The 25,236-nt window shown below is 49.4% G+C and overlaps 2 protein-coding genes across 3 annotated transcripts in view; one reads left to right on the top strand and one right to left on the bottom strand.

Annotated features, from left to right (window-relative positions):
• Nucleotides 1–10,610, top strand: part of LOC142572721 (uncharacterized) — a 55,947-nt gene extending 45,337 nt beyond the window's left edge. For both annotated transcript variants that reach the window (XM_075682024.1, XM_075682023.1), the window contains exons 3-5: nucleotides 313–534; nucleotides 4,387–5,109; nucleotides 7,149–10,610. In XM_075682024.1, the coding sequence (XP_075538139.1) occupies nucleotides 313–534; nucleotides 4,387–5,109; nucleotides 7,149–7,604 (1,401 nt within the window). In that variant the 3' untranslated portion in view covers nucleotides 7,605–10,610. The remainder of the gene's footprint in view (nucleotides 1–312; nucleotides 535–4,386; nucleotides 5,110–7,148) is intronic.
• Nucleotides 10,611–13,584: 2,974 nt separating this feature from the next.
• Fer2 (basic helix-loop-helix domain-containing Fer2) lies at nucleotides 13,585–23,037 on the bottom strand. The gene is made up of 3 exons (XM_075682022.1): nucleotides 20,998–23,037; nucleotides 15,067–15,462; nucleotides 13,585–14,392 (listed from the first exon to the last, which is right to left on the bottom strand). The coding sequence occupies exons 1-3, from the start codon at nucleotides 21,398–21,400 to the stop codon at nucleotides 14,268–14,270; spliced, it is 924 nt and encodes a 307-aa protein (XP_075538137.1). The 5' UTR covers nucleotides 21,401–23,037; the 3' UTR covers nucleotides 13,585–14,267.
• Between the last annotated feature and the right edge of the window lie 2,199 nt (nucleotides 23,038–25,236).

Below are 25,236 nucleotides of genomic sequence, written 5' to 3'. Positions count from 1 at the left end.
GATGAACCAGTTCTTGAGACATGTAGAGAAAGAGAGAGCTAAATATTGACTTACGTTATCGCGTGCAACTTTCACTTACGTTTTGCTGACGCAGAGTTTACAGTTAATCGCTTAGTAATCACATACACCAAATAGCGACGTGCAGAGTTTGGTGCAAGATATATTAGTAGAAAAACTATCGTGTTCGCGCAGGACAATGGGAAAAATTTAACGTGGAGCACACTCGGCAACATCGAAGAGTTGTACACTTGGGGAGAGCTACAGACAGCCCACGCGTTCTTTGTTTCTCCAAGCATCTCGCTTCGCACGCAGTCTAGCCAGAGCGACATCCAGTCCAAGGTTCGCCTGGAGGCCGAGAAGCGTGTCCGGAAGATCCGGGACTCGGAGGCGCACCTGCTGCTTCGAGTGGAGACCGCCAGGGCGGCCGAGGAGACGGGCCTCCAGGACGTGGTGCAGAAGGTGCGGGCTGCAGCCACCGGCGCGCGCCTCTTCTCGTCCAAGGGCTTCGACGCAGCGCAAGACCCAAACGAAAAGGTTAGTCTCGGAACGACCTTGTTCCGTAGATTTGACAGGTGACGATTTCATTACACGTGCAGGAGTATTTCGGTCCTATTAGTGAGTAGGGTGGCTAGTTATTTAGAACATGGGTTGTTCGCGCTTACCCCGACATGTCCGTGTGTTGGCCGTCTCTCTCTCTCTTTCTTTGTTTGTTTTAAGCCTTGGTTTTTGTGCACTTTGGCATGGCGCAGTGCTTTCATGTCAATGCTTCACTACAACAGTGAGTGTCCACGTGAGTTTCTGCGCGCAAGTTCCTGTAGTTTTACGGTTGTTGATATAGAAGAAGAAGAAGAAGCTTTATTAGGAAGAATGGTCCGGCAGTTTTTGTTGATATAACTTGATTTTTTAAAATGTTTGTTGAACAATTGGAGAATACTTAAAGATCACGTCTCGAGCCGCGAGCTGACGTTTCCTTCCGTAAGCAGGTTGTCCGGAGCCTGGGTTCAGGGATATACCCAGGGGTGGGCACACCAGACACGTGCCCCTCCTCACTTACTGGCTGGGCCTGAATAATGTAACGATTCTATTCAAATACTATTAATTTTCGCAGTTCGTCAGTGATCTGAGAGGCTCTGCGCCCCGCGTTATCACCACGATCAGGCGGTCATGAAAGGTAGATGCAGGATAAGAAAGAACAAAAGGATTAAGTTATACTGGCATGTACGTACCCAGCGCCTACGCATTTGTTTTATTTTGCAGATGGTTTTGTCTTGTGCTTTCATCTGTTTTCTTTATCTGTTATTATGAAGCCAAATATCCGCGCTAATACTTAATCTTTTTTAAACCATGCAGAATAACACTCATGATTATGAAAAAAAAAATAGTCATTGCGACCGAGAGACATGCAGATGTTTATGTGAACACGCAACTAGGTACACTCATCCCCCCTCCCCCTTCCTATTAAGGGCCTAGATATCAGTCACCGTAATTTTACAAATTTCTAAAGCGTCAGGCTGCAGGTATTTTGATTTAGGACAAAAGCGTCACAGTGTGGGCGAGTTGGTGTGTCATGACTTTTTTAGGCTTATAGCGCAGCTCAGAAAGAGCAAAAAGGAAGGTGGAAGGGGTAATGAAAAAGAACGGAGAACTGAGTGAGCGCACTCTCTGTTCTCCGTTCCTTTTCATTACCCCTTCCACCTTCCTTTTTGCTCTTTCTGAGCTGTGCTACAAGCCTACTACTACTACTACTACTACTACTACTACTACTACTACTACTACTACTTCTACTACTACTACTACTGTATAAAAGCGAGACCGGATGTCGTTGTTGGGTTGGTGGCGCAATAATGCAAATAAGTCAGTCACAGAACTCGCAGCGGAAATAACACTGTGATTCACACGGTTGCGCTAGTTGTGAAAGTGCGTGCCATCGTCAAGGGTTGTTTTCCAGGTCGTCGCACACTCTGCGGTACAGTGTCGCCACTTGAAATGTTTCTTTCTTTTTGTCTTTGCTGTCTAGATTTTTTTCTTTCTCTTTAGTTTCCGAGCGCCACTAAACGAGTCGGGCGATGCGAGCGACCTCATTTCTTGCCCGTTTTTAAATCTGTCCGGGCGAAAATGAAAGAAGACCAGGACGCCCAAGGATTGGCTAACAAAAATACAGGGCGAAGCGTTCCCAGAAGCAAGGAACGCACTCTGTCTGTGACCTCCGAAAATGGCCAGACTGCAGTGTCGTTTTGCTTCTTTTTTGCAGCGGAGCTATATAAGGCTAGCGTACCATAGACACTTCGTGTCCGCACACAAAAACTATCATCATTATGTCAAACCCCCGTAAGCAGTCATATCCCCGTAAGCAAACAGAAAGTGCAATGGCTCACAGCCCCATAAGGCAGAGGCTACAAGCACTCGTTAAAGTGTAGCGAGCATTGCTTGCATTCTTTCTAATCAGGCATGCAACATACAGAACAGCATGTCGAAAAATGTCATCATCAATGGCTCATACCCCCGTAAGCAAGCAAAAAGGCAATGGCTCATAGCTCCCTGTAATATTAATGGCTACTCACTTTGCGTGGGCTAGTTGCGATGACACTACCCTGTGGTAGTTGTCGGTGATTTCTATGTGGGTGTATCGGGACCGAAAAGGGAGTGGTTCACGCGTTTCGCGTTGCAGACACATCGCTTACAATGCCACACCGATCCGGCCCAGCGGCGTACGTACATCGATTTGACATTATCAAAGAATGTGTTTGTGGTTGCGAGCATGCCGATTAGTGTACATCATAGCGACCACAAAGCCATTGTGACTGACGTTACTAGGCGACAATGAGTGATGCCAATAAAGTCTTTACTTCAAGTTTTCTGGCTACGATGTCTACAGCTCCGCATGTCGTCACCTTCGCAGGGTGGAATGACCGTGATTTTTTTATTCGAATAAAGGTTAACGAGAAATCCCAACGCAGGCTTATTTAGTATCTGTTATTCCAAAGTACCGAACACTACTGAAAGAATAAAGAAAGGAGGATTTAACGAGATGAAAGTAACACTGCCCACAGTAAGATACAACTATAGAAGCACACACGTGAACTCCTTAGGACACCCCCCTTTCTCCTGCAGTGGAATGGGTGACTGTCCTAGGTACTTCCGGTGTTCCTGTGCGTGATTTCTAAATGTTTTTTTTCTTTCTTTCTTACTGTACGTTACTGCACCGCACCGCAGGTGTGGCAGTGGTTCCTAAACACTACTACTACTATTACTACTACTACCACCACCACTACTACTACTACTTACTACTACTGCTATTTACTACTACTACTTCTACTACTGTATAAAAGGTGGCACAGTAATGCAAATAAGTGAGTCACAGAACTCGCAGCGGAAATAATACTGTGATTCACATGGTTGTGCTAGTTGTGAAAGCGCGTGCCATCGTCAAGGGTTGTTTCCATCCGGTGCCTTTGACACGTTAAATCGGCGTAGACCCTTTCGAATACTTCGGTTTATCTCCTAACGAAAACGTGTGTACACCAAAAAGAAAAATTACGCTATGAAACAGGAAACTGACGTCCACCAGAAAGCAGCGCGAGACTTGTTCTACTAGGCAGTGTGGTCCTGTCTGCACATGTGTTGTTTATGCTGCAGTGGAGATGCGTGCGTATCGCCCTAGGGTGCTGCCCGCAGACCTGACTCGTTGGGTGGCGTAATCTGAGGTCAGTGTCTGTGATAGATGATTTCGTCATTAAAGAGACTTGCGGCACTACCAGGGCGTAAACATAACATTTATATCTGTTGATTAACTGTTGACTGACCGCTAGAAGTCGCAGCATTAAACAGATTGTGGGACCGCAGTGATGGCGAATTTATCCTCTATTTTCTTTCTTTCATTCCCTGTCCCCCCTTTTTTTTTCTCTCCTCTGTTATTGCTCGTCGTATCACTTGTTATAAAAGGTGAACCGCACTTTGAGCGCCTAGCAACACTGATAGGCCCGTAGTGCAAGTGTACTAAAAACAAGGGCCAGCATTCACCAAATCGTCCTAAGCTAGGATGATGGTAAGAGAAGATGCCATCCGCTCACGATGTTTGGCGTATTGTTAGCAAAGGCGAACGGTCAATGGCAAAGTGCACTTACAAACGAAAACTTTCGTGAACTGGGGTCCAGAAGGATAAGAAATGGCTGGCTTCGCGGGCCGGGTTCACGACGATTTTCGTTCGTAAGTGCTCTTTGCCGTTGGCCGGCCTAATTCAGCAATGATATGTGCAACATCGTGATTGGCTTGCATTCGCACTTGCGAACTACTCTAGCGTAAGAGGTTTTCTGTGGATACGGGCTCAGTTGGTTTAAGTTGTTGGTACAGTTACACCATAAATGCTTCCGCCCACGATGCTATCAGATTCTGGCCTTCATGAAGCTACACCGCGACGCCGGCGACGCACTGTCCGAAGTCACGGCAGTGGGCAACACGCAAGTCAGCTTCGACCCGGAGGCATTCAGCGTCACGATCGAGTGTCGGACGGATGCCGTCGCCGAGGACGACGCCGAGTCTCCCGGATCTCCGAGTAGCAGCCCGGAGACGACGCCCTACTCGGCTTCTTCGCCGGCGAACGCCCTCACCTCACCCGGTCCGCCAGCGGCCGACGCGCCGAACCAAAGCAAGGCGGAGCTTCAGAGGGTGGCCGCGGATGCCCAGTCTCGCCTGTACCGATCCAAGTCGTTCCTGGCCCGCATGAGGCTGGGCAACGGCCTGGTGCAGCGGCCGTCGGGCGCGGCCGTGTCCCCGTGGTCGTCGGAGATCTTCGTCGTGTCCATGGACAACCACAAGGTGCTCACGTTCGACTCGACGACGGGCCGGTTCCTGCGCTCTTTCGGCAGCCGGGGCCAGCAGGAGGGCGAGTTCCTGTGCCCGTTCGGCATCGCGCTGTCGCCAGTCGACCAGGAGATCCTTATCACGGACAAGTGGAAGCACTGCATCCACGTGTTCGACAGGGACGGCAACTTCCTGCGCCAGATCGGCATGAAGGGCCGCTCGGCGGGCCACTTCCGCAGCCCCGAGTCCATATGCGTGGACAACGCCGGGCGGATTTACGTGTGTGACACGTGCAACCACAGGATTCAGGTGCGTGCGCCTTAGCTGTCCGACCGCTTGCAAAGTGAGCTGCACGTCGCAAGTGCCTTCGCCGCTTGATTTTTTTTTTTCGCTTCGTTCACGCAGGACCTCATTTGTGCTGCAAGCAAAAGTGAATCGCAGGCGGTTGTATGCGTACAAAGGGCGCTAGCGTGAGGCGCATACATGAAAGAAGAAGTAGCTGCGCACACTCCTAATGAGTGTTCTTACACTTAAAAAAAGATGGTGCATATTGTAATGCGTTGGCATTATAGGAGGGTCATAATGAAAAAAAGTGTATGAATATATATATATATATATATATATATATATATATATATATATATATATATATATATATATATATATATATATATATATATATATATGCTGTTTAAATTATAGATCCGGGACCTCAAAGAGACGTGACGTAATGCTCGCGAATTTCTTTTACATCTACCGCTGAATCCCCACTGCCTGTTCTTGCCCGTCTTTATTTTTGAAGGCTTACTTCATCTTTCACTCCCATAATCCGGAATATCATGCCAGGCATTTTGCTAGGTCCACGTCGCCAGCTTTCCTTAATGTATTTTTCTTTCTCTTCGATAAGGTCCGGTAGATCGCTTGACAAGTCATTTTGATTGCAAAACAATGTTTTGCCTAATTTTGGCATGGCCTGACTGTCCCAACGTGGGAGCGGCCCGCAGCGCGCTGAGTCGCGTACCTCAGGACCTTCATTAAAGTTTTGCATGCATCCATCCATCCTAATTTTGGCGAGCGTAGTTCTCATATTTCCTACACGGGCCTTCTTTATCACGAGCTGGACTAACCCGGCGTCAAAACGTTCACCTCTTCATCAAACACGAAAGAAAGTTATGAAGAAAAAGAAACCGTTGGCAAGTCGTTAAACAGACTTTTCCTACGCAGGGTTTACTTGCAGGACTTGTGTTCTTATTCTGCTTATCTCAGGGAAGAACTTTACAAGAACTGCATGAATACGTATACCCCAAAGAGGCATTTATGAGAGCACTCTTAACTTCTATTTTACGTCACCAGTGTTTGCCAACAGCGTCAAAGGCTGTTGTCTGGTTCACGATGAGCACATTCGAAGTAATTGATTGGTCTCACTCTCTCTTGTCACACCTGGTTATTTTGTCGCAGCAATATCTGTCTTGTAGAACAACTTCGGCGCTTTCATACTGCATTTCTGTGGTTCATAGTTATTCGGAAATAGCCGCTTGACTAAAGCAAAGGTTGCATTCGCACGCATTCCTTAGTTCTCAGGTACATTGGTGAGTGGCCGTCGCGGTATGCCTCAATGGTAAACAGAACATCGCCCGCTTAACGCGGAGGATGGGTATTTGGCTTCCACCTGCGTCAAACTGTCTTTTCGTCCACTTTCGTTTTTTCCCCTTTAACAGATGTTTCTATATTTGTTCATTGAAATGTATAGAACGTTTAATTTCGCCTCTGCTTTCCGTGGCTTTATTGCCTGCTGGCTACACACGGTTCTCACTGACAATAAAACGACCACCTTGGTCCTCCTCCTCCCTCCCCCCCCCCGTCCCGCCCATAGCTCATTATTGTTCTGGCACATCTTAACCGTATCCTAATAATCTTGTTTGTGGAGTCACAAAGGGCCTGAAATATCGTGCTGAAGCATTGGCGTGCGCTATATACAGCTAGTACCTATCGAAGTCCAGGCAGCGCGAAGGTCGACGGCTCAAGCACGACTACAAACGACGAAGCGCTGACCTTCAACTAACGTTTCTTGCGTGTTGGGCGCGGAATTATAACACGCGGGAAAGAGAGATCTCAAGGGGAAGGAAATCTCGAGTACGTCAATATATACATGCGATATCATACCACGGGAACAAACGTTAGTCCAAGGTCAGCGGCTTCTTCATCGTTTGTGTTCTTGCTTGTCCCGTCCCTCGCGCTGTTTGGACTTGGATCTGAACTCGCCCTTTTATTTTCTCTTCCCATCCTTCGGTCACCGGTATCTTAGTGCTTAAAAACAATAACAAACAAACAAAAAAACACGCTCGCAGGTGCTGGACCACGACGGCATCTTCCTGCGCGAGATCGGCACGCACGCGCAGCCCGAGAACGCGTTCAACCGGTCGCGCAGCATGTTCCAGGAGCCGACGGGCGTCGCGGTCAGCGCCGACGGCCAGCGGGTCGTGGTGTGCGACTTCGGCAGCCACCGGGTGCACGTCTTCTCGAGCGGCGGCGAGCACCTGCACACGTTCGGCCAGAAGGGCGCCCTCAAGGGCCACTTCATGCACCCGGAGTGCGTGGCCGTGGACGGCCGCGGCTTCATCCTAGTCGGCGACAGCGGCAACGGCCGCGTGCAGATCTGCCGCCCGGACGGCCGCCACGTCCGCACCTTCGGCAACAAGGGCTCCAGCAGCGGACAGTTCAGCTGGATATCCGGCATCGCCGTCACGGCGCAGAACGAGGTGGTCGTGTGCGACTTCAAGAACCACTCGGTGCAGGTCTTCTGAGGGGGCGGGGCGCGACCTCGGTCCCGCCTCCTCCTCCTCCTCGTGTCGCGCGCTTCTGTTTCTGTTCCTGTCGTCGCCTCGCGCGTCCATTGCGCGCGCGACGTTTATTTTTGCATCGTGCTGGTCAAGCCACGCACGCGCGACACAAGCGGCATTATAAGCGCACGCGCCACGCGTACGCGTGACAGAAGTCGCGCTCGGCATGCGCGAATACACTGGTATGCGTCTGCGCACCTGCAGATCAGCGCCGTGTGGGCTGTTCGACACCACGGCCCCTATTCACAGAGTTTTTTTCTTTTTTTACGCTTGATGAGATCGTAGCGAGAAAAAAAAAAGGGCCAATAGCAGCAGTGGACATATCCTTAAGCTGAGGCTTTGTGAACAAAAAGTTTTGTCAATTCGGCCCCAGAAGTGCGTATGTGCCTTTGTTCGAGAGGCCGAGCTATCGCGAATGCGACACGTGTACCGTTAGGAATGGCTACCGAAATGCTCGTGAAGGGTTTCCTCTTCTTTGCGGACGCTTATAGCGTGTGGATCCTGACCCCAAATGATCGCACGTGTTATCCTACTGGCCATCCTTATGTTCACGTGACACCCGTGGCATTAAACGAGCGCACTAAAACGTGCGCGGAACCGCGCTTACCGCACGCCGATCGCGTGGGTCAGCGCCATCTATCTGTACGCTGTTACAACATGCTCTCCAAGGTGCCGAATCATGACTTAAGAACGCGCGCTCACTCGCATATATGCCAACAGAAATAGTGCGCCAAAGTATCCGACGTTTCAAGTATTGCTTAGGAGGTTACCCCAGTATTCAGAAATTCATCTTAACTTGAAGCCCATGCTTGACAATGACGCCTGGTACGAACGCGCCCAAGACGCCCACTGCGTTTCATCGGTTGCGTTCACGACAGGCGTCATTTCAATCAAGTCAAACGTGGGCTTCAAGTTAATATACACTTCTGAATACGGGGGTTAGTCTCGCGTGTGAAGTTCGCAGATTCGCCGTATAACTTCTCATTACCTAACAGCGCCACCAAGTGTCGGGCTCGGTGCAATACGATATAAGCTTGGATGGGCGCACGCATGTTCCGACCTCCAGTGACAACTGGCTTTGACCATTCTGGGCTTTTTTTTTTTTTTTGAATCCGATCGGGCCCTTCTCCGCCTTAAGGTATTGTTAGGGCTTTTCTTTCTCCGTGGTGCCATTTTCGATTCCTAAGCCCTCGTTTTAATTTTTGTGAGTCTTTTCTCCATAGTTTTGTCAACGTGTCGCCGTTAGAAGTGCTTCGGAACAGGCGAAAACTGTCTGATGGTTGGAATTAGTCTGCAGATGGCCGCAACGTAGGGGAGATGATCGGAAGCAAAATTGAGAGCACTACATTTAGATGCGTCTATTTTATAACTTTGTTGCGGATGTAGGATTTGTTAACGATTTCCGTCTAAGACAAAAGCATATATGATGAAAAAAAAAAAGAAGACAGGCACAACAATATTGAAAGTCTTGTAAGGCTGTACTGTTTTCGCTCGTTTTCTCATATTCGGAAAACACACTTGGCATTTCCTTACTTGCCAAAATTAGCATATAATGGCAAGAATTCTCAGTTCGAATTTTTTGTGCAAAGATATGAAAAAGAGTCGCCTATGAGACGAAAGTTGCCACAGTGCCGAGAGTTAGTTGAAAGCTGTGTGGGTGAGAGGTCACATAACCAATGTAACTAGGCCTCCAACTATTCATTAAACTGCTGAAAGTTAAATAACTAGTTGATACAAGAAATATATTGGCGCATGGTAGTGACCTTGCTGCCGCCTATGTAGTTAGACCGTTAATGGAGCCTGGATACGTCGCTTGATTTTATGACGGCAATACTGGGAGTGTAGCGCAGGCAGGTCAGTCTGGTTTCGCAAAAGAAATAGTAACAACGCAGCTGAAAAGCGGAGTGCCTTGTACGCATTTAGCCATATACGTGAGCTATTATTTCTACGTTTATAAACGTGGCACGCCACTTAGGACTCCATAGGTACATTTTTCTTGCTATGTGCAAACACTCTGAAAAATCCTATAAAGATATGACAGCAAAAAAAGAAAAAAATTTCAGCATCAAAGCTTCTTTGTACCGTCTCGAGCACACTTTAAGGTAAAGATTGCACTCTATAGTGGCGGTAATGAGCGCGTTTCTTTCGAAGCGATGGTTTGTCTGTAGAAGACGGCACTCTGACTTAAGTCGTCTCGTATGCGTTGCGAGAAATAAAAGTGTCAGGCGTGCCCTTTCAGCCAGCTTCGAGAACAATGACCACCATACTCAAGGATCAATGAAGGTCCATAAGCATGCCGTAAGGAATAGTCCACGAGCATGTTGAACGACCACTGATACGAAAGTAAACGAATATCGGTGTAGGTCCGAGAAGTTATAAAATGCTGTTGAATCGCACTGTTCACAGCAGTCTTGTCGCATGATGTCGTTTTCTTTTCTTTAAAATCTCCATGGACCCCTGAAAAACGCTGAGAGTGATCAGAGTAATGCACTTTAAGGCGCACGTTTACTCTTTTTTCAGAGGCCGAATTCGTATTTCACGAAGGAAAGTTGGGCGAAGTCGTGCACGCGTGCAACCACCAGGATGCGCTGCCACTATAGCAGGGCAACAATATTTGTGATCATCAAAACTTGCCTGTTGCAGTGGTTCACGTTGAGGGAGTCGACACAGCTCGCGGATTTCGACGCCCGCTGGCATCAATAGTCGTTGAAAGAACACGTGTGACACGCGTATATACAGCAATAGCTTGCCGACGATTTTTCGATCAGTGGATCTCGTTGCGTTGTATATAATATAGTGGCTGTGCGTGGAAGTGCCTCCTCTGGCCGCAAGAGATGGTCGGTATCCCAGGAAGCTTCGAGCGTAGATGTTTAGTGCGCATTAAGTGTTGATGTGGTGAGTGAGCTCTACATCTCGTTGAAAACCTTTGCTGTGTGTTCTTGTATGAAAATAAAGCTGAGTTGTCGTTTTCGCCCTTTGTTTGTTGAAAGTGGGCACAACGAGATTCCGTTTGCTGCTGAGCGCAACTATCCGAACGTCGAAAGCGTGGTCTTCGCTAACCACGCATATTTAACGGTAAGTGTGCATTGTTTTCGCTCACGTTTTTGTTTTTTTTATCGCATAGAGTTTTTGTTGAATGCTCAGGTCAAGGCAAAAACACAAAAAGAAAAAGGCATTTACATGCACACGCGCCTGTGAATGCTTTCGCTTGCATTGACCATATGGCTCACACTTCATCTATAGACGAGCTACCAAAGAACAGGCGCCTCCTGTTATGAATTCTATGAAAAGCAGGAATTGATTCTTGCTGGTGCGCGATATGTCGCCAGTGAGTGACCGGCTATAACTTCGTCCTCCCTGGAAGTTTTAACCACCCGGTCTTATACTGCGGCGGTGCCAGGGGTAAACAACGAGAAATCTAAAGTCAACATTAATGCTCTTTGCGCCGCAACACATGTCGCGCTGCGGCGATCGAACAACGCCACTGCATCTGCAAAAAGTGCTCCTGTAACACCTCCTTTATCTACTCTAGCTGGGTCACTTTCATCCACCGGTGCTGCTGTTTACGAGAAGCTCTGCGACTATATGCCTCCAACACTACTTCAGAGCTGGCATTGCACGCAGTTGCATACGTTAAAACACCAATCGAGCTTCCGGGCCTACTTTACGGGCTCCCGTGAAACCCTTTTATCGGTTAAGTCGTCACGCGCTAATGATTTACTTCTCAAAGACCAACTGTGTATTTGCATCTACGAAGCCTGTGGAAACCTGTACGCCGTTTCACTGTAGTGATGTCATCTCGCTGTGACATAGTTGGCAATGTAAACGTTGTCTGCGATGCTGGTTCGGTGTACATCGACTCTTCAGATGAACTCTTGACGCTTTTCTTTTAGAGTGGCGGATCGGCTTTCACGTCTTTTGGCCTGTGGTGCTCGCAGCGTGCTATGTGTAAGGTCCCTAAATAAACTTGTTTTATCTATAGGTATACCTTGGCTATGTGGACAGACTCGGGCCATCAGCCAGACCTATTCTCACTTATGGCCCAACGTGCGTGTTACGCGAGCCTCGTCGTTTTGACTGGCGCGATTGTGTGCATGTGTAGCGTACTCGTCTTAAAGTTGTAACCACTACGTGCTTGTTTAAGTCTAAGCGGATTGCCACCGTGCCCTTCGCGGAACGTACGAAAAGACAAAGCTTACTTAATCTGCTCTCAAAGTCTTCTTTCACTAGAGCTTATTCGGCGCTAATTGAAATGGCTGGCAGTGCTGCATGTGATGTCTGCAGTTTGCGAGAAGAACAAAGACCACGTAATGTGCCACTATTCTCGAACTCACATACAAAGAAAATCAATGTCCAGTGCATTGAGACGACTAGATCATCGTCGACTGAGCGTGCAGACACTACTGGATTAACGTCCCCCACCGATATCACCGGTCCAGAAGGCAGTGAAAACACTTCTGGGCTTTTTGAAAACGACTGGCATGTGCGAGTGCCGTTGACTGCGTGGTTCTGTCCGCGCAAGTGCCGCACATTCACCGCTTCCCTATAGCTTTCTTTCTCTTTTCCCTTCCCCCAGCATAAGGTAGCCATCCCGACGTCTTTCTGGTTAACGTTCCTTCCTTCTCCCTTGCTTTTTTGCTATCACTTTTCACGTTCAGAAGGACCGCTATAACGTACTCATTGAACATAAGTCAGAATTGACGCCTTGAGCTGCGAGACCTATTTATTATGGGCTTGCGATGCCTGTGAGTCGTGCTGTGCGAAGGCGGATTTTAACCAGCCTGCGAGACACCGGTCTCAGATAGTTAGATTAATTAGCCTTGAATAAACATTAGCATATAGAGTGCGTCCTTTGAGTAAGACTTTACTTGTTTGTTTTCAAAGGGCATAGCATGCAAGGTGCACAGGCAGCCAAACTTCGACAATTTTCATTAGGCTCTGCCGCTTTGTTTCTTGCGTCTGTAGACACTGCGCCGAAAGTACGTTGTAATAATGGTAAACCCATAAGCATAGCTTGAAAACGTCAAATTTTAGGGAATACCGGAAGACGAGGTGCATTGTGCGCCAAGGTGGCCATTTTCTCGAACTCTCCGCTTAAAAAAAATAAAGATCATTAAGAATGAAACTGGGCACAGCCCTTCAAAGATATACAACTTAAATAAAGGGGCAGGGATTGTGAGACATTGTGACGTACGCCATTTTCACAGACGCGTGATAATATGCACCATGAAACGTTTTATGTGTGGTAGATCACATATTCATGTTTGCTGTAAGTGGAAACGTAATAATGAAAGCGTAGAATGGGGCAGATGTCGTTTATTCTCTCACAGTTTCAATAATATTGCACTGTCTCAGAGATTCTATAAACTGCCCGTTATGACAACTTAGTCGGACACTTTAGGACCTATCTCCGCGGAGAAGCACATGAGCTCTGTAAAATTAACATAAAATACGATGACCAACATTATTTACAGTGTTTCGTGTTCTTCTTTTCGTACACGCAGTCGGAAAGGCGTGCACTGTTAACATAAGGAAGGATTTTGTCTCTTGACTCAAACTCTGCAGAGCGCATGCGTTTATTTTTTAAGTTTTCGATGCAGGAAGAAAATGGCCACTTAAATTTGCAACACAATAGAGCCGGCTTGACTGTATATTAACCTTATCGAACAAAATATAGGAAGGGGCGAATGACTAGAACTCTGCTTATTCCTGCTGCAGACTAAATCGAGAACATATGCCTGACTAGAATAAGAAGTGGAGGAAGCACGCACATTTAATTCACATCGCGTGTAGAACAAAACAACATTTAAGCGCCTCGCAAGAACCTTGCATGTCAGTGACTCAATTTGAACCGACCGCGTTTTGAAATATATCGATAACGTAGCCAACATCGCAATTCAGCCGTCTTTCCTGTTAACTACAAAAAAAAACATATAACCTGTGTAACTGGAAAGGAATGACACTAGCTCTCCACTGGAACTCATTTCAACATCCTTTCTGACAAAAGTTCTGCATCGACTGTTGGGTAGGCTAATCATTCTAACCGAACCTGTCCTCCGCATCTCGTCATTTAAGGTTGGATTGACTCGTCGTTTCCGGTTACTGGCATCATCTCTTTTTACGACTGGCAGCAAACTGGTGATTCTGACCTATGCAGTCCTGCGACAAAGCTCTGGCTTGGCCTAAACCGAGCCCGAACTCCGCACCTACACCTTTCGCTCTTCTTGAACAGCTTCTATTTGGTAGTGTGCACTACGAACGTCTCACAGCTTTATCCCGCCGGCCACCGCTATAGACCCTCGAAAGCGACAGACGTCGACGCTTCGAGGGAAGGATGCTTACCTCGCTATCGAGCACGAAAGAAAACGCCCACATTCAGTGCGCACACTCAATGGTCACCCACACCAGGACACAGTCCCGAGCTGGTGGCTGCCACTATTCGTGTCCTCGGATCGCCGAGAGTACACAGAGTGCGGGTCCACTGTCGCGGAAAACACGAGGCGGGCGCTGAGGGCTGTCGGTATACGGCGGTCCAAGAGAGGCGTTGTCGTCCCAGGCTGCGGCGGGAAGGGCAGCAGTCAGCGAGGCGCGGACACACGGCGGCTAAACCGCAAGATGGCACGATCATCACTGGGTTCCGTTGTGGCAGCCGATGGTGTCTGCGGTCAGGGTGAGCGTGGTGAGAACGCTCCTCCGGTTTGGGTTGACGCCCAGGTTCTCCCAGTTGATCCAGGACAGGCGCGCTGTCAGATCTGCGCACGCGAGTGGACGCCGATTACGTGCCGGTTGCCGGCAGTCGTTTCCGTCTGCTTAGTGCACATAACAGTTGCAAATCTGACTCACACGCAGAGTTCTCGTACAGAATCGTGAATGAAAGGAGGAGACGTCGTAGGCGGGAAAGTATTCAAAAGAATCGATTTGAGAATACTTCCACGGGAAAAAGAATTACGAAGAGCTGGTGAGAATTCGTATACCTGGCCAACGTCCGCTCAGTTGTAGCAAGAACAGTGGTTTCAACCAAGCTGTCCCTCTCACTCTACGCGCGAGGTTCAACTGAAATTTTGGCCACATTGCAACGACCTTGCGTTCGAGTTCCGCTACAATTATGCGAGGCCGCATTTCGTATAGTGCACCCCCAGTTTACTCGTAGGGGCGCATCAAAAACTATATTTCAGTAGATGTACTTAGCTTGCTTTTAATTTCGGGGAGAGCTTTAACGATAGCTTGTAGCCAACATGTTTATTCTGTTATTGTTCTGAGGGTGTCCTTCTCAAGACGAACTCTTTAAGTTCTGGCAGCTGCCCTGCCACTGGAACGTGCCACTGGCTGCATTCCAAACTACGCAAACGTATCTGATCTATCGAGGAAACAAGCCAGAGAGAGAGAGAGAGAGAGAGAGAGAGAAAAGCCTCTCCTCGTCGGGCACCTGAGGTGTTCCACTCGGCGGCGTGCTCGCCCTTGAGCTCTCCCCGGAGGCACTTCTCGATGTGCGTCAACGGGTCGTACTGGGAGACGAGCACCTCGCGCAGGAGCGCGATGTACGCGATGGCCAGCCGCAGCGTGTCGATCTTGGACAGGCGCTTCTCGAACGGGAACGTGGGCACGTGGCAGCGCAGCTCCTCGAACGCCGTGTTGATGCTCATCATGCGCTTCCGCTCCCGGATGTTGGCCGCCCGGCGCTGCACTTTGTACGGACCCGTGAAGCCCGGCACGCCGCCCGCCGAGCACGGCAGCGGGCCTCCGCCGCCGATGGGACCGCCCCCGCCGCTGGCGCCGTACTCGTAGCAGAAGCCGTCGGCCGAGGTAGGTCCGGCGCCGCCACCTGCGAGGGTTCGGGCACGCCGTGAGAACTGCGGACGCGCGTGCGCGCGAACGCGTCGCCCTTCTTCGCTGCCCGAGGCGCAATGCGCGCGCGGCAGCTGAGCACGGCCGACTGCAATGCGTGTGCAGTCCGAACGTCGTTGCTTAGGGGTTTCAAACAAAATTTGGATTTCAACGAAAGTGAATTAGCGAGTGTTTCACGTCACGCAGAAGCTTACTTAGTGTGTTGTGTAAACGGGCTGTAATGCACGTACTCACAGCGAACGCTGCGCTATCTAGGTTAGTTTGCAAGGAAAGAAAGACGAAAAGAACTCGGAACAAACTGCAATTATTGCCAGGGGTTGGACAGAGCTTATCCGTCATGGGCTGTTTTGTTGCCCGATAAGGTTAGCCTGAGTGTAAGACCCGTTCTTGTCACAGGCACAGCCTGCGATTGGCTGAAGTGCAGTTGATCTTTCACCGCGCCGTCATCCTTTAAAACCCCAACAAATATTTAGCGCACGCTCCGCAGACGCAAGAATAATCGAAATTTGTAAAACGCGGTTTCACTACTAATTACGAGCAGTAAAACAGCGCTAAATAACAGGACAAGGAGAGGGACACAGACAACAACGCTGTTGTCTGTGTCCCTCTCCTTGTCCTGCTATTAGCGCTGTTTTACTGCTCGTAATCATGAACCAACCAGCCCAAATGCGAACTCTTCTTCCTTACCAAGACTCGGTAGCAGCGATATCGGCACTGATATAAGCACAAGACAGTCAGGATATACGGCTTCACCGAATGATGGATAAATACGGAATGATGGATCCCCGACTTCGTTTGTACAGTGCTCAGCGATTGAAGCGCGATACTCGGAACGCGTGAATGCTGGTACCTTTAGCGCCACCGGCGGGCGCTCGGGACACCAAGCTGATTAATTTTTGCATCACATAAAAGCGAGGTCCTTTGGGATGCATTGTGACTATAATACATTTGACCCCTCAGCGTTCATCGAGCACTCACCAGTGAACCAAAATCGCCGGCCACCACGCGGTCCAAGTATTACGTTTCAATCCCTGCGTACTGCCAATACTGGAACGTTCTTCTCCTTGCGTTTTACTCATCCGACTTAGCATGTGGCGCTGACTGGAAACCACATCTAGGCACCAACACAGCGATCATTATCATTATCAAGTCCTTCGCCAGCTGCCGTCAATTGCATACATAATACACGCCACTGTGATGCACAAAGCAATTATAAGTCGTGCTCGCTTTCGTTATCTAAGCAAGGAACGTTATCCCAGGTAAACGTCTTGTTCCTCTTCTTCACCGTGCCCTATCTTTGTTCGCCGTATGTATAGGGTGACCCAGCTAACTTTAGCCAAGGCGTCAAGCGGGACAAACGCACTTTAAAAACATCGTGCAACATATGATTTTAAATCCGGCGGTGTTCGATTGTCAGAACTCGGAAAACTAAACACCATGGATCTATAATTGTATCTGGCAACTTGTTTTTCATGTATCTACTTTTTCGTTGACCAGCTTGGCTAACGTTAGGACACACGGTATACGACCCACACAAATGGCTCGGCTGCTATCAGCCTGTATATACAGTATAGTCTGCATCTCAGCGAGACCTCTGGTTTGCAATAAACATTGTTGTTTGAGAGAGCTTGTCGTCGTACTTGCTGCTTACCCTTGTACCGCCGAAGCCCGGCGATGCAAGGTGAGCCCTTAGGCCGTCAAGCCGAAGGCTTTACGTGGGCAGGCGGCTAAGTGAGAACTAAGTGCGTAGACTCTACGAGCCAAGATACACAAGAAGATGAGCCACCCGCGCTCTACATTAGACAGGTTTGTTCCGGCATCTATGCAGATTAAACCAAAGTGAAAGGCATATATGTACTCTTTAAACCATCTGTACCCATATATATGCCTCCAATGGCGATGATGAGGCACGCCGTAGTCTGGGACGCCCGGATTAAGTTTTATCATCTGGAGGTCTTTAACGCACACCTAAATCTAGGTACACCAGTGGTTTTCCGTTTCGCCCCCATTGAAATGCGGCCACCGCGGCTGATCGAACCCCGCGACCTCGAGCGCAGCAGCGCTGTTATAGCCGCTTGGCTGCCGCGGCGGGTCTTCCTTTTTTTCCTTACGTACCACATGTTACAGCAGAAACTCTTCCACACGCTCACTACCCTGCCAGCGAGCCATCCATCCTCTGGCTCGCAAGGTACGCACAGCGGCCCCATCTGTGCCCGAGTAATCGCCAACGCAAGAGCGCCACGTCGTTCGCATGACAGAGTCACTGGCTAATACTCTTCGCATTCATTGTCTTTATTAAGCTGCTGACACTGTCAGCACGAAGCGCCTGGCTAGTTCTGTAGGGCGGCCTGAATGTAGGGTTTGAAGGCATTCAATGGACACTGTGCATCATCGAATATCGTAATTTCGGACAGAAGTAAAAAACAATTCGATATTCCAGTAGAACGCTGTAGAGTTTTGGTGTCGTACCTCATCATTGCCTCAGTACGCTTTCAGAAACCCATTTCCAACTTAACCTATGGAATTCAATTATATTATTCGACTACGAATCCATCAACTCTTCAACGTGCGGCGACACCAGGAACGTAGCCATTTATACCTCCTCGCACATCACGTATATGTTCGCCACGTGTTGCAGCTGTGATGAGAAGCAATACGAGAAGCTCAAAAAGCGACGCGTCCACTGGCGCAGTTACTGAAGTTGACATACCTCAGTGACCAACTATACAGTCTCAATTTGCACCCCTGGATGCATTCGCAGCCCCTCACTCCCGTATTTCTTTTCATCTTTTAAACTCTTTCGCCCAGTGTGGGTAGCACGCCAGACTTCGCCTATTGTAAGCTTCCCTGCCCTTCCTTTCTCTCTTTCCTCTCTCTCTATCTCTCGCTAAGCTTTCCTTCATTTTAAGTGTGTCCTTTGTTTACAGATATACAGCATGCCTATGACACGAACGTACTGCATGTCTTCCTTTTGATGAACAGCACCTGTCCTCTTCTGTTGCAGTGCAACTATTATGACGCTATATTATGCGAAGTGTGATAGCAATTTGAGCTTGCTGTGCGCATAAAAGATATTGCACCTGTGACCACGCGAATGGAGTAGACAAAGGACTTCTTAGTGCTCTCCGACTACTTTTCAGCCGGCGCAGACGGACGTTAGAGAAGTATGTCTTCTCTGCACACCAGCTCTCACACTTAAGTCTGCACCCTTCTTGCTTTCTTGGCATGTTTATTAAATCAAAGAACTGAATGGCTCAGTGGGAGAAGTTCACTTTAGACGTCAACGTAGGCCTCGTTCGCGCTACGAAATTGCAGAAAACAGCTGATACAGGAGTCATAAAGACATATATATGCGCTATTGCCTACTGAAGCTATAAGAACAGAAGTCCTGACTAGCTTGTACAACTTCGTGGGTGGCCGAACAACGCAAAACATACAAAAACACGAGATAAGAGGTACAGACGTAACTGGCATGCATCGAACCATGCAGCAGTTACTCGCTATGCCTACTGAGTGAGCCAGAAAAATGCGGACAGCAGTATGCATGCACAGCGGAGAATTGTTGGGAGCGAGTGCGCTGTAGACGGAGCTGATGTCAGCATCTAGCAGCATCGCCTCATAGCAGGCGCACAGGTGAAAGCAGGATGGAAGAACGGTCTCTCTACAAAGCAATCGTTCTTATAGGATTTGTAAAGTTGCAGTGGCGGTAAGCTGCGTTTGGGCGAAGTGTGGTGCGAAGAAAGAACGAATTAAGGCTGCAGTTGAGCAATATATTCAGGAGAGCGAAAGCAAGAACAGGCCTTTGGCCCTCAGTGATATTCTTGCCACAGAAAATTTTTCTGTGCGACAAAGGACTTGTTGGTGACGCCCAAATGGCGAGTTTACGAAACTGTGGTGCGACCAGCAGTGTGGCAGGCAGCATGGAAAATGCTTTCTCAGAGCAAGTGAAACATTTCGAAGCCTGTAACTCGATTTAAGTAGCCATTTTCTCATAGCTACGCGGAATGAACATGAAAGCACGGTATGCTGTCTTTCCTATGTCTGACCTTTTTATTTTAGCGCTGCTTGGTATACACCAATATGACGGACCAATTAAACCGAATTACTCCCTCAGTGATAAGTAAACACAGAAATAAACCCATTAAAGGTGATGGTAATGTATACGTAGATTAGTTCCACAGTTTAAGAAGGATCTCTCAAGCTATATGGCCAACTAATAAAAGAAGGAGAAATAACTTTTTCGGAAGAAAGACAACAAAGGTGAAAGTCGGTGGTAAGAGCAAGTAATACTGGACTGAAAAATGGTGGCTGGACACTATTCATTATGACTACAAAGCCAAGTAACCAATGAAAGCAAAACACAAGTGATTATTGAACATAGCCCTTGCATACTATTACAATCACGCACAAAATAAACAGAACTCAAATTGTTTCCATCGCGGATATATTCCGTCGTGGTTTTTCGTACAACTGCGTTAATTAATAAACATATTAAGCTTTGCAACGTGGCTAATATAATTCTGCTGCTTTATCTAACAACAGAAGAATCGCAACAGACGGAGCTTAAGGGATGAAATAAAGTTACGTTAAGTTCCCCACAATATTACAGCCGAGCTCGATTACTGGAGCGTATATTTATGGAGGGCAACCACCGCAACTATGTACAGTCAGCTCAGAAGTGTTGACTGCTGCACACAAGAAGCCTTGCTTACACAGAGATGTCACAAAATACGGGGTCACAAGAAGCACTGTACTGGAAGTTACATCTCAGGCAAAAAAAAAAAAAGACTGACTGGCCCATATTGCAAGAGGACACCGTCGTCTCCAACGGTCTAGCAGGAGGGTGGAAAAGAATAACGAAAATAAGTCGTACAAATGCTGCAGCAACGAAAACTTAGAGCTGGTGTTCAGTAATGTTAAACATCACATCCTATTCCTACCGTTGGGCGACAACGGATGAAGTAAGAGCAGAAACAATGCTATATTGGAGCCGCCGGGAATGAGCCATAGATATGCATGGAGTCGTGCAGAAGTGTGAACAGGAAACTTAATAGTATATGAAGTTTAGTTTCCATGCCAATCCATGCTAGTATAACCTAACCACTCACGCTTCTATTCCATTGGCTAGACCAGCCTCATCGTTCTAATTACTCTCACAGACAACACAAAAAGTGAGTCTGATGCGGCGGCGTACACGCTAGCTTAGGAAGACAGAACACGTATCCCTTGCGCATGCAGCTGACGTCACCGATATCAGGAAATCTAGTAAATGCAAAGTTGAAGGCATATAGCTGCAAGTGAGTGGCTGTGAAGAATCTGCACTCGCGCATCTACGCATAAATAAAACGTTAATACATATATAATACGAGCTCACAACAACAGGTTATGAAAGGAAAGGAAGAACAAATTTGTTTTTCTGCAAGCGGCGCGTGCTGCGAGAGCTCATCACGCTGCGTGCTCGCCTACAGGCTGCGAGGCAGATCACGTCGTCGTCGTATCTCGGGACACTTACCAGCGAGGCAGGTCGGGTAGGGTAGCGCCTGCGGTGGTAGCGGTCCCGCTCCGGCTCTGGCGGCGAACTCGCACGCGGGCCTCTGGAGCTCGGCCGAGGACGGCGATCCGGGCGAGTCCCTGCCTCCCGCCGCGTCTTCGAGGCGCATCGGGTGCGGCGTCGAGCCTCCGCCCGCGCCGGCCGGCGCCGAAGACGTGGACGCTCCTCCGCCGCCCGACGAGGCGACGCACGGGAATCCGGCCAGCTCCTCGTAAGCCGGGAACTCCGCCGCCGCGGCACCGAAGTCTTCGGGGAAGTGCTGATGGCCGGCGGTCCGGTGGTGGGGGTGCCGGTAGTGCGGGGGCGCCGGCGCGAGCTGTAGCTGCTGCTGGGACGGCGGCGCCTGGGACGTCGATGCCGACATGGCCGCGCGGTGTCCGCGATCCCTTTTTATACGGCCAGCGTCAGAGGCAGCAGCGGCCGCGGCGTCAGCCGGCGCTGAAGAGACCGCACCGCGGCGAGGGAAGAAGCCGGGCGCATAGAAAGAAGCAGCATCCGCTGCTGCTGCAAGCGACAAGTCCAATTTCTGGACGCGCGCGCGCGCGCCCCGGCGGCGCGATGCTGGGCAAGCGGAGGCTGCTGGCAAGGCGCTTGGCTCCCGAAAAAAGGGCCGCCGCTCCCTGCGTGCGTGCGTGAGCGCGCGTGCGGCGGGCGCCTGAGGATGTTCCCCTTTCCCTCGCGCCTGCCTTCTCCCTCGCCCGGGACACGTCCCGAACAGGGACGACGACTTTCTTCCTACTCAGCGCACGGCGACTCTTCCGCTAGCGCACACTTCTGCCTGGAGGAAATAATAAGGGGGGTGCAGTCGACGCTAAGGGGGAGCCCAAGTGACGTCGCGTTAAAGCAGAAACGGCCAAAGCGCCGAACCGCCAGAGGCAGTGCCGAGCGCGCGCGAGCGCGTCGCCGCTCAAGCCGAAGCGCGGTCGAGCCGCGGCTCTGGTTCCGGCACGCGTGGTTATTGAAAAGTCTGCTCCTGGCAGATCCTCCCACCCGCTTTGAATTTCTCGACTCCTGCTTCTTTGATCTTCGTCCTCCTATCCTTTTTCTTTCTCCTCTCCAGACTCTCTCCTTCTGGATGCGCTCTCCTGAGGAGTCCTTCGCACTCTCTCCGTTAGGTCTGTACTATGCTTGCTTTTCTTTTTTCCTTCTTGCCTTTCGGTCCAGGAGCTTCCTTTGTGGCTCTGTGGACTGGTGATGGCGAGTACGACAACCGAAGCACAGACGCCGACAGGGCAGGAAGTACAAACTTTAGAACGTTAAATATACGCCGAAGAGAACTAAAGGAAACAATTATGGCATCCCAATACGCAAGAAAAAATATGAAAACGAGCGTCTGAGCTGGCCTTGCAGATAGAAGAAACAACTATGCAAATTGATTGACGGTTTGGGCCGTGAAGGAAGAAAGAAAGAAGCTAAACACGACCGGCCGAGAGGCAACGAGACATTAAAACAAATACAAGCGCAGCAAGGGAAAGAAATTGCATCACCTAAATGGCAACAAAAGTGGTAAAGGAAGACTTAGACCACAGAAAGTAAACCAAAGAAAAAAAAATTGCCGATGAATGGAGCGAAGGGAGAGAGGACGGTTCTCCAGCGATGATGTAAAGAATAGGAAAGAAGGTTCTGCCCCTGCGGCAGTGAAGAATGCGAGGCGTCTGGACCAGCGATCCTGCTCAATCGCAAGCTCCGGCAGCTGTTGGGACCTGCGGCGGCTATGCGACGCACTTGTGCAGACGACGGAGCGCGGCGAAGACCACCGGTCGGTTTCGCGAACTGCGCGCGGATCGCGAAGATGGCGCTATACGCGACACTGACAATCGTCGTCGCGTGCGGAGGCGCTCGGCGCGAAGAGATGTTTTTCGTTCGGCGCAAAACCCCCAACTCCCCGCCGCGTAGGCCCGCGGGCTCTCCTTCTGGCGATCGCGACAACGAAACGACAGTGGCACGGGGGTGCGACGAAAAGTCCCTGCGCTGGTAACGCCCTGTTGCGGCGTACAGGCACCTTGCGCCCGGCCGCTACATGCCTAGGCGACGGATACAGGCCCTCCGGCGCTCCTTTTCCTCTCCCTACTCGTCGAGGGAGGAAAGGAGAGCGAAGTGGAGAGAAGGGTGAGATCGGCAGAAGGGAGAGGAGAGGACCGTCCCACTATTCCTGTGGACGCACGGCTCCTGGCGCTGACAGCAGCGCACGTTGCACTCGGTTCTACTCGAGACTCGCTTCTCATGCGCGAACAAACAGAAAGGAAATACCCGGCGATCCGTTCTGACACTCAATTTTCTCTCCTCACCACCTTTCCTTTCGTGCTGTTCTTTTTTGTTCTCGCTCCCTTGTAACGCGGCACCGGGTCTGGAGGAAGGGAGAGAAGCCGTGTCCCGCAAGCATTCGGCTTGGCTGTCCGGACCAATCACAGCGCGTTCTCTGCGGCAAAGAGGGAAGAGTAGGTTCCGGCGGTAGCATCGCGCTTGCCTACGCGTTCGCTGCTCCGAGCTCTATTTCCTGCTTTGGTAGGACGGTGGTGTTTCTCGAAAACAGTGTGTCCCTCTTTTCCCGGCGCCGTTTATTATTTTACGCTTTCACTCTTTGGAAGTCGCTAATGGTCCTGCGGGATTTGATCCTTTTTTTTTTCTCTCTCTCTCGCCCATTCTCGCACTTCTCTTCTTGTGTGGAATAGCGGAGGGTGCGCGAAAACGGGAGATCAGCTGGGCCGGGCACGCGTATACGGGAGGCTCAGGCGCGAGGCTCCGCCCACGCCTGATGTCGGGAGGGCCAATAGGAGCGTCGGGATGGAAGCGCCATGGGAGAGACGCGGGGGAAGTCGGGTTGCCGAGAGAGCCTGCAAGAGGGCTCTTCGCGTGAGAACTGCAGACTCAATCACAAAACGCCATGTTTGTTTCGTTATACCGCTTGTTGACAAATGAGCACAGGTATGCTTCCTTCCACAAGAATGGCTCCACAATAATAGGAGCGTCAAAGGAGCGCACCTATCTGTTCAGTGAGCTTTGAAAGCAGGAAAACTGGAGAGTTGACTTAAAGCGGTCGCTTGAAAAGAGGGCAATTATTTAATCACTCCTGAAACAACACATCTAACACGCACCGCAAAATATACTTAAAAACGGTAACAGTAATCTTGCAGTGATAACGATATTACTATTTATTATCACTATATTACTTTAGTTCTTCAGCTTTAGTCGAAATCATGCATGAGTTAAAGGTGGGGCAGGAAAAGATAACCATATATAATCAACGCAGACTTACATGTTCCGCAATATTGAGAGATGTACATGCGTTATTCAAGAAATAATGCGAGCCGTCATTTTAGTTTTCATTAATCATTTTAGAGATTTCGAAACTCGCTCGCCGCGGAAATTTTTCGCGTGCACTTTTATTATATGTCGGTAAAGCAGCATGACTGTATTAGATCGACAAAGTAACACTGATCAGCGACGGCCATTAGAAGCGGTGGGATAACGGTCAATTTGGAGAAAATCCAAATTAGGAGAATCGGAGAAAATCTTTGATTACCTCAACGGAATTAATGTGAAAAGGAGTTATGTGCACCCGATTATTCGATACGTTTACAAACTGCGACACGATCCCGAGAAGAACTCTCCGGTACTGCGGGAGGACAAAAAAAAAAAGCGCGAGTGTCGCTTGAGGAACTCCTAGATCCTGGACGATTGCTGAGAGGTTCCCCTACAATCTGAAGAAGCGTGCTGCTCGTACGCGGCATACATCTCCAATAAGGAGATGCATTCCAGGCACGCAAAGGGTGCTATTTTGGATGCTCTCAACTTCCGCCATATTGGCGTTTGGAGCCAACCAGAGAGGACGTGTAGCAGCCTTGTGGGTCAATAAGAGCTGTCAAGATGGTGGATTCGACAACATGGCGGGTAGGCCCCCAAGTCCCGAGGAAGCTCCTAAGTTGCCTAGTACTGCGCGAGGTGGCCTTTAATGAGTTCGCCTTTGCTCATCCAACTTTCCTTTTTTTTTGCTCATTTGTTTTACGAATCTGCGAATCTTGCAAACTTCACGCGGAGATAAGTGCCGGTGTAGCGAATGAAAAGCGCCCCAGGGCGCAAACGCACCAAGGTTACAGACGCTGCGCCTGGATAAACGCTGTGGTGTGGTGCACGAGATCAGTTGCACGAAATGCGATGGAAAACAACCGGCGTTTTGGTCCAAAGTACACCTTCTAGGAG

Source organism: Dermacentor variabilis, chromosome 2, assembly GCF_050947875.1.
Source record: "Dermacentor variabilis isolate Ectoservices chromosome 2, ASM5094787v1, whole genome shotgun sequence".
Classification (NCBI taxonomy): domain Eukaryota; kingdom Metazoa; phylum Arthropoda; class Arachnida; order Ixodida; family Ixodidae; genus Dermacentor; species Dermacentor variabilis.
The sequence above is the reverse complement of the archived record's forward strand: the minus strand, read 5'-3'. Positions and strand labels throughout refer to the sequence as shown.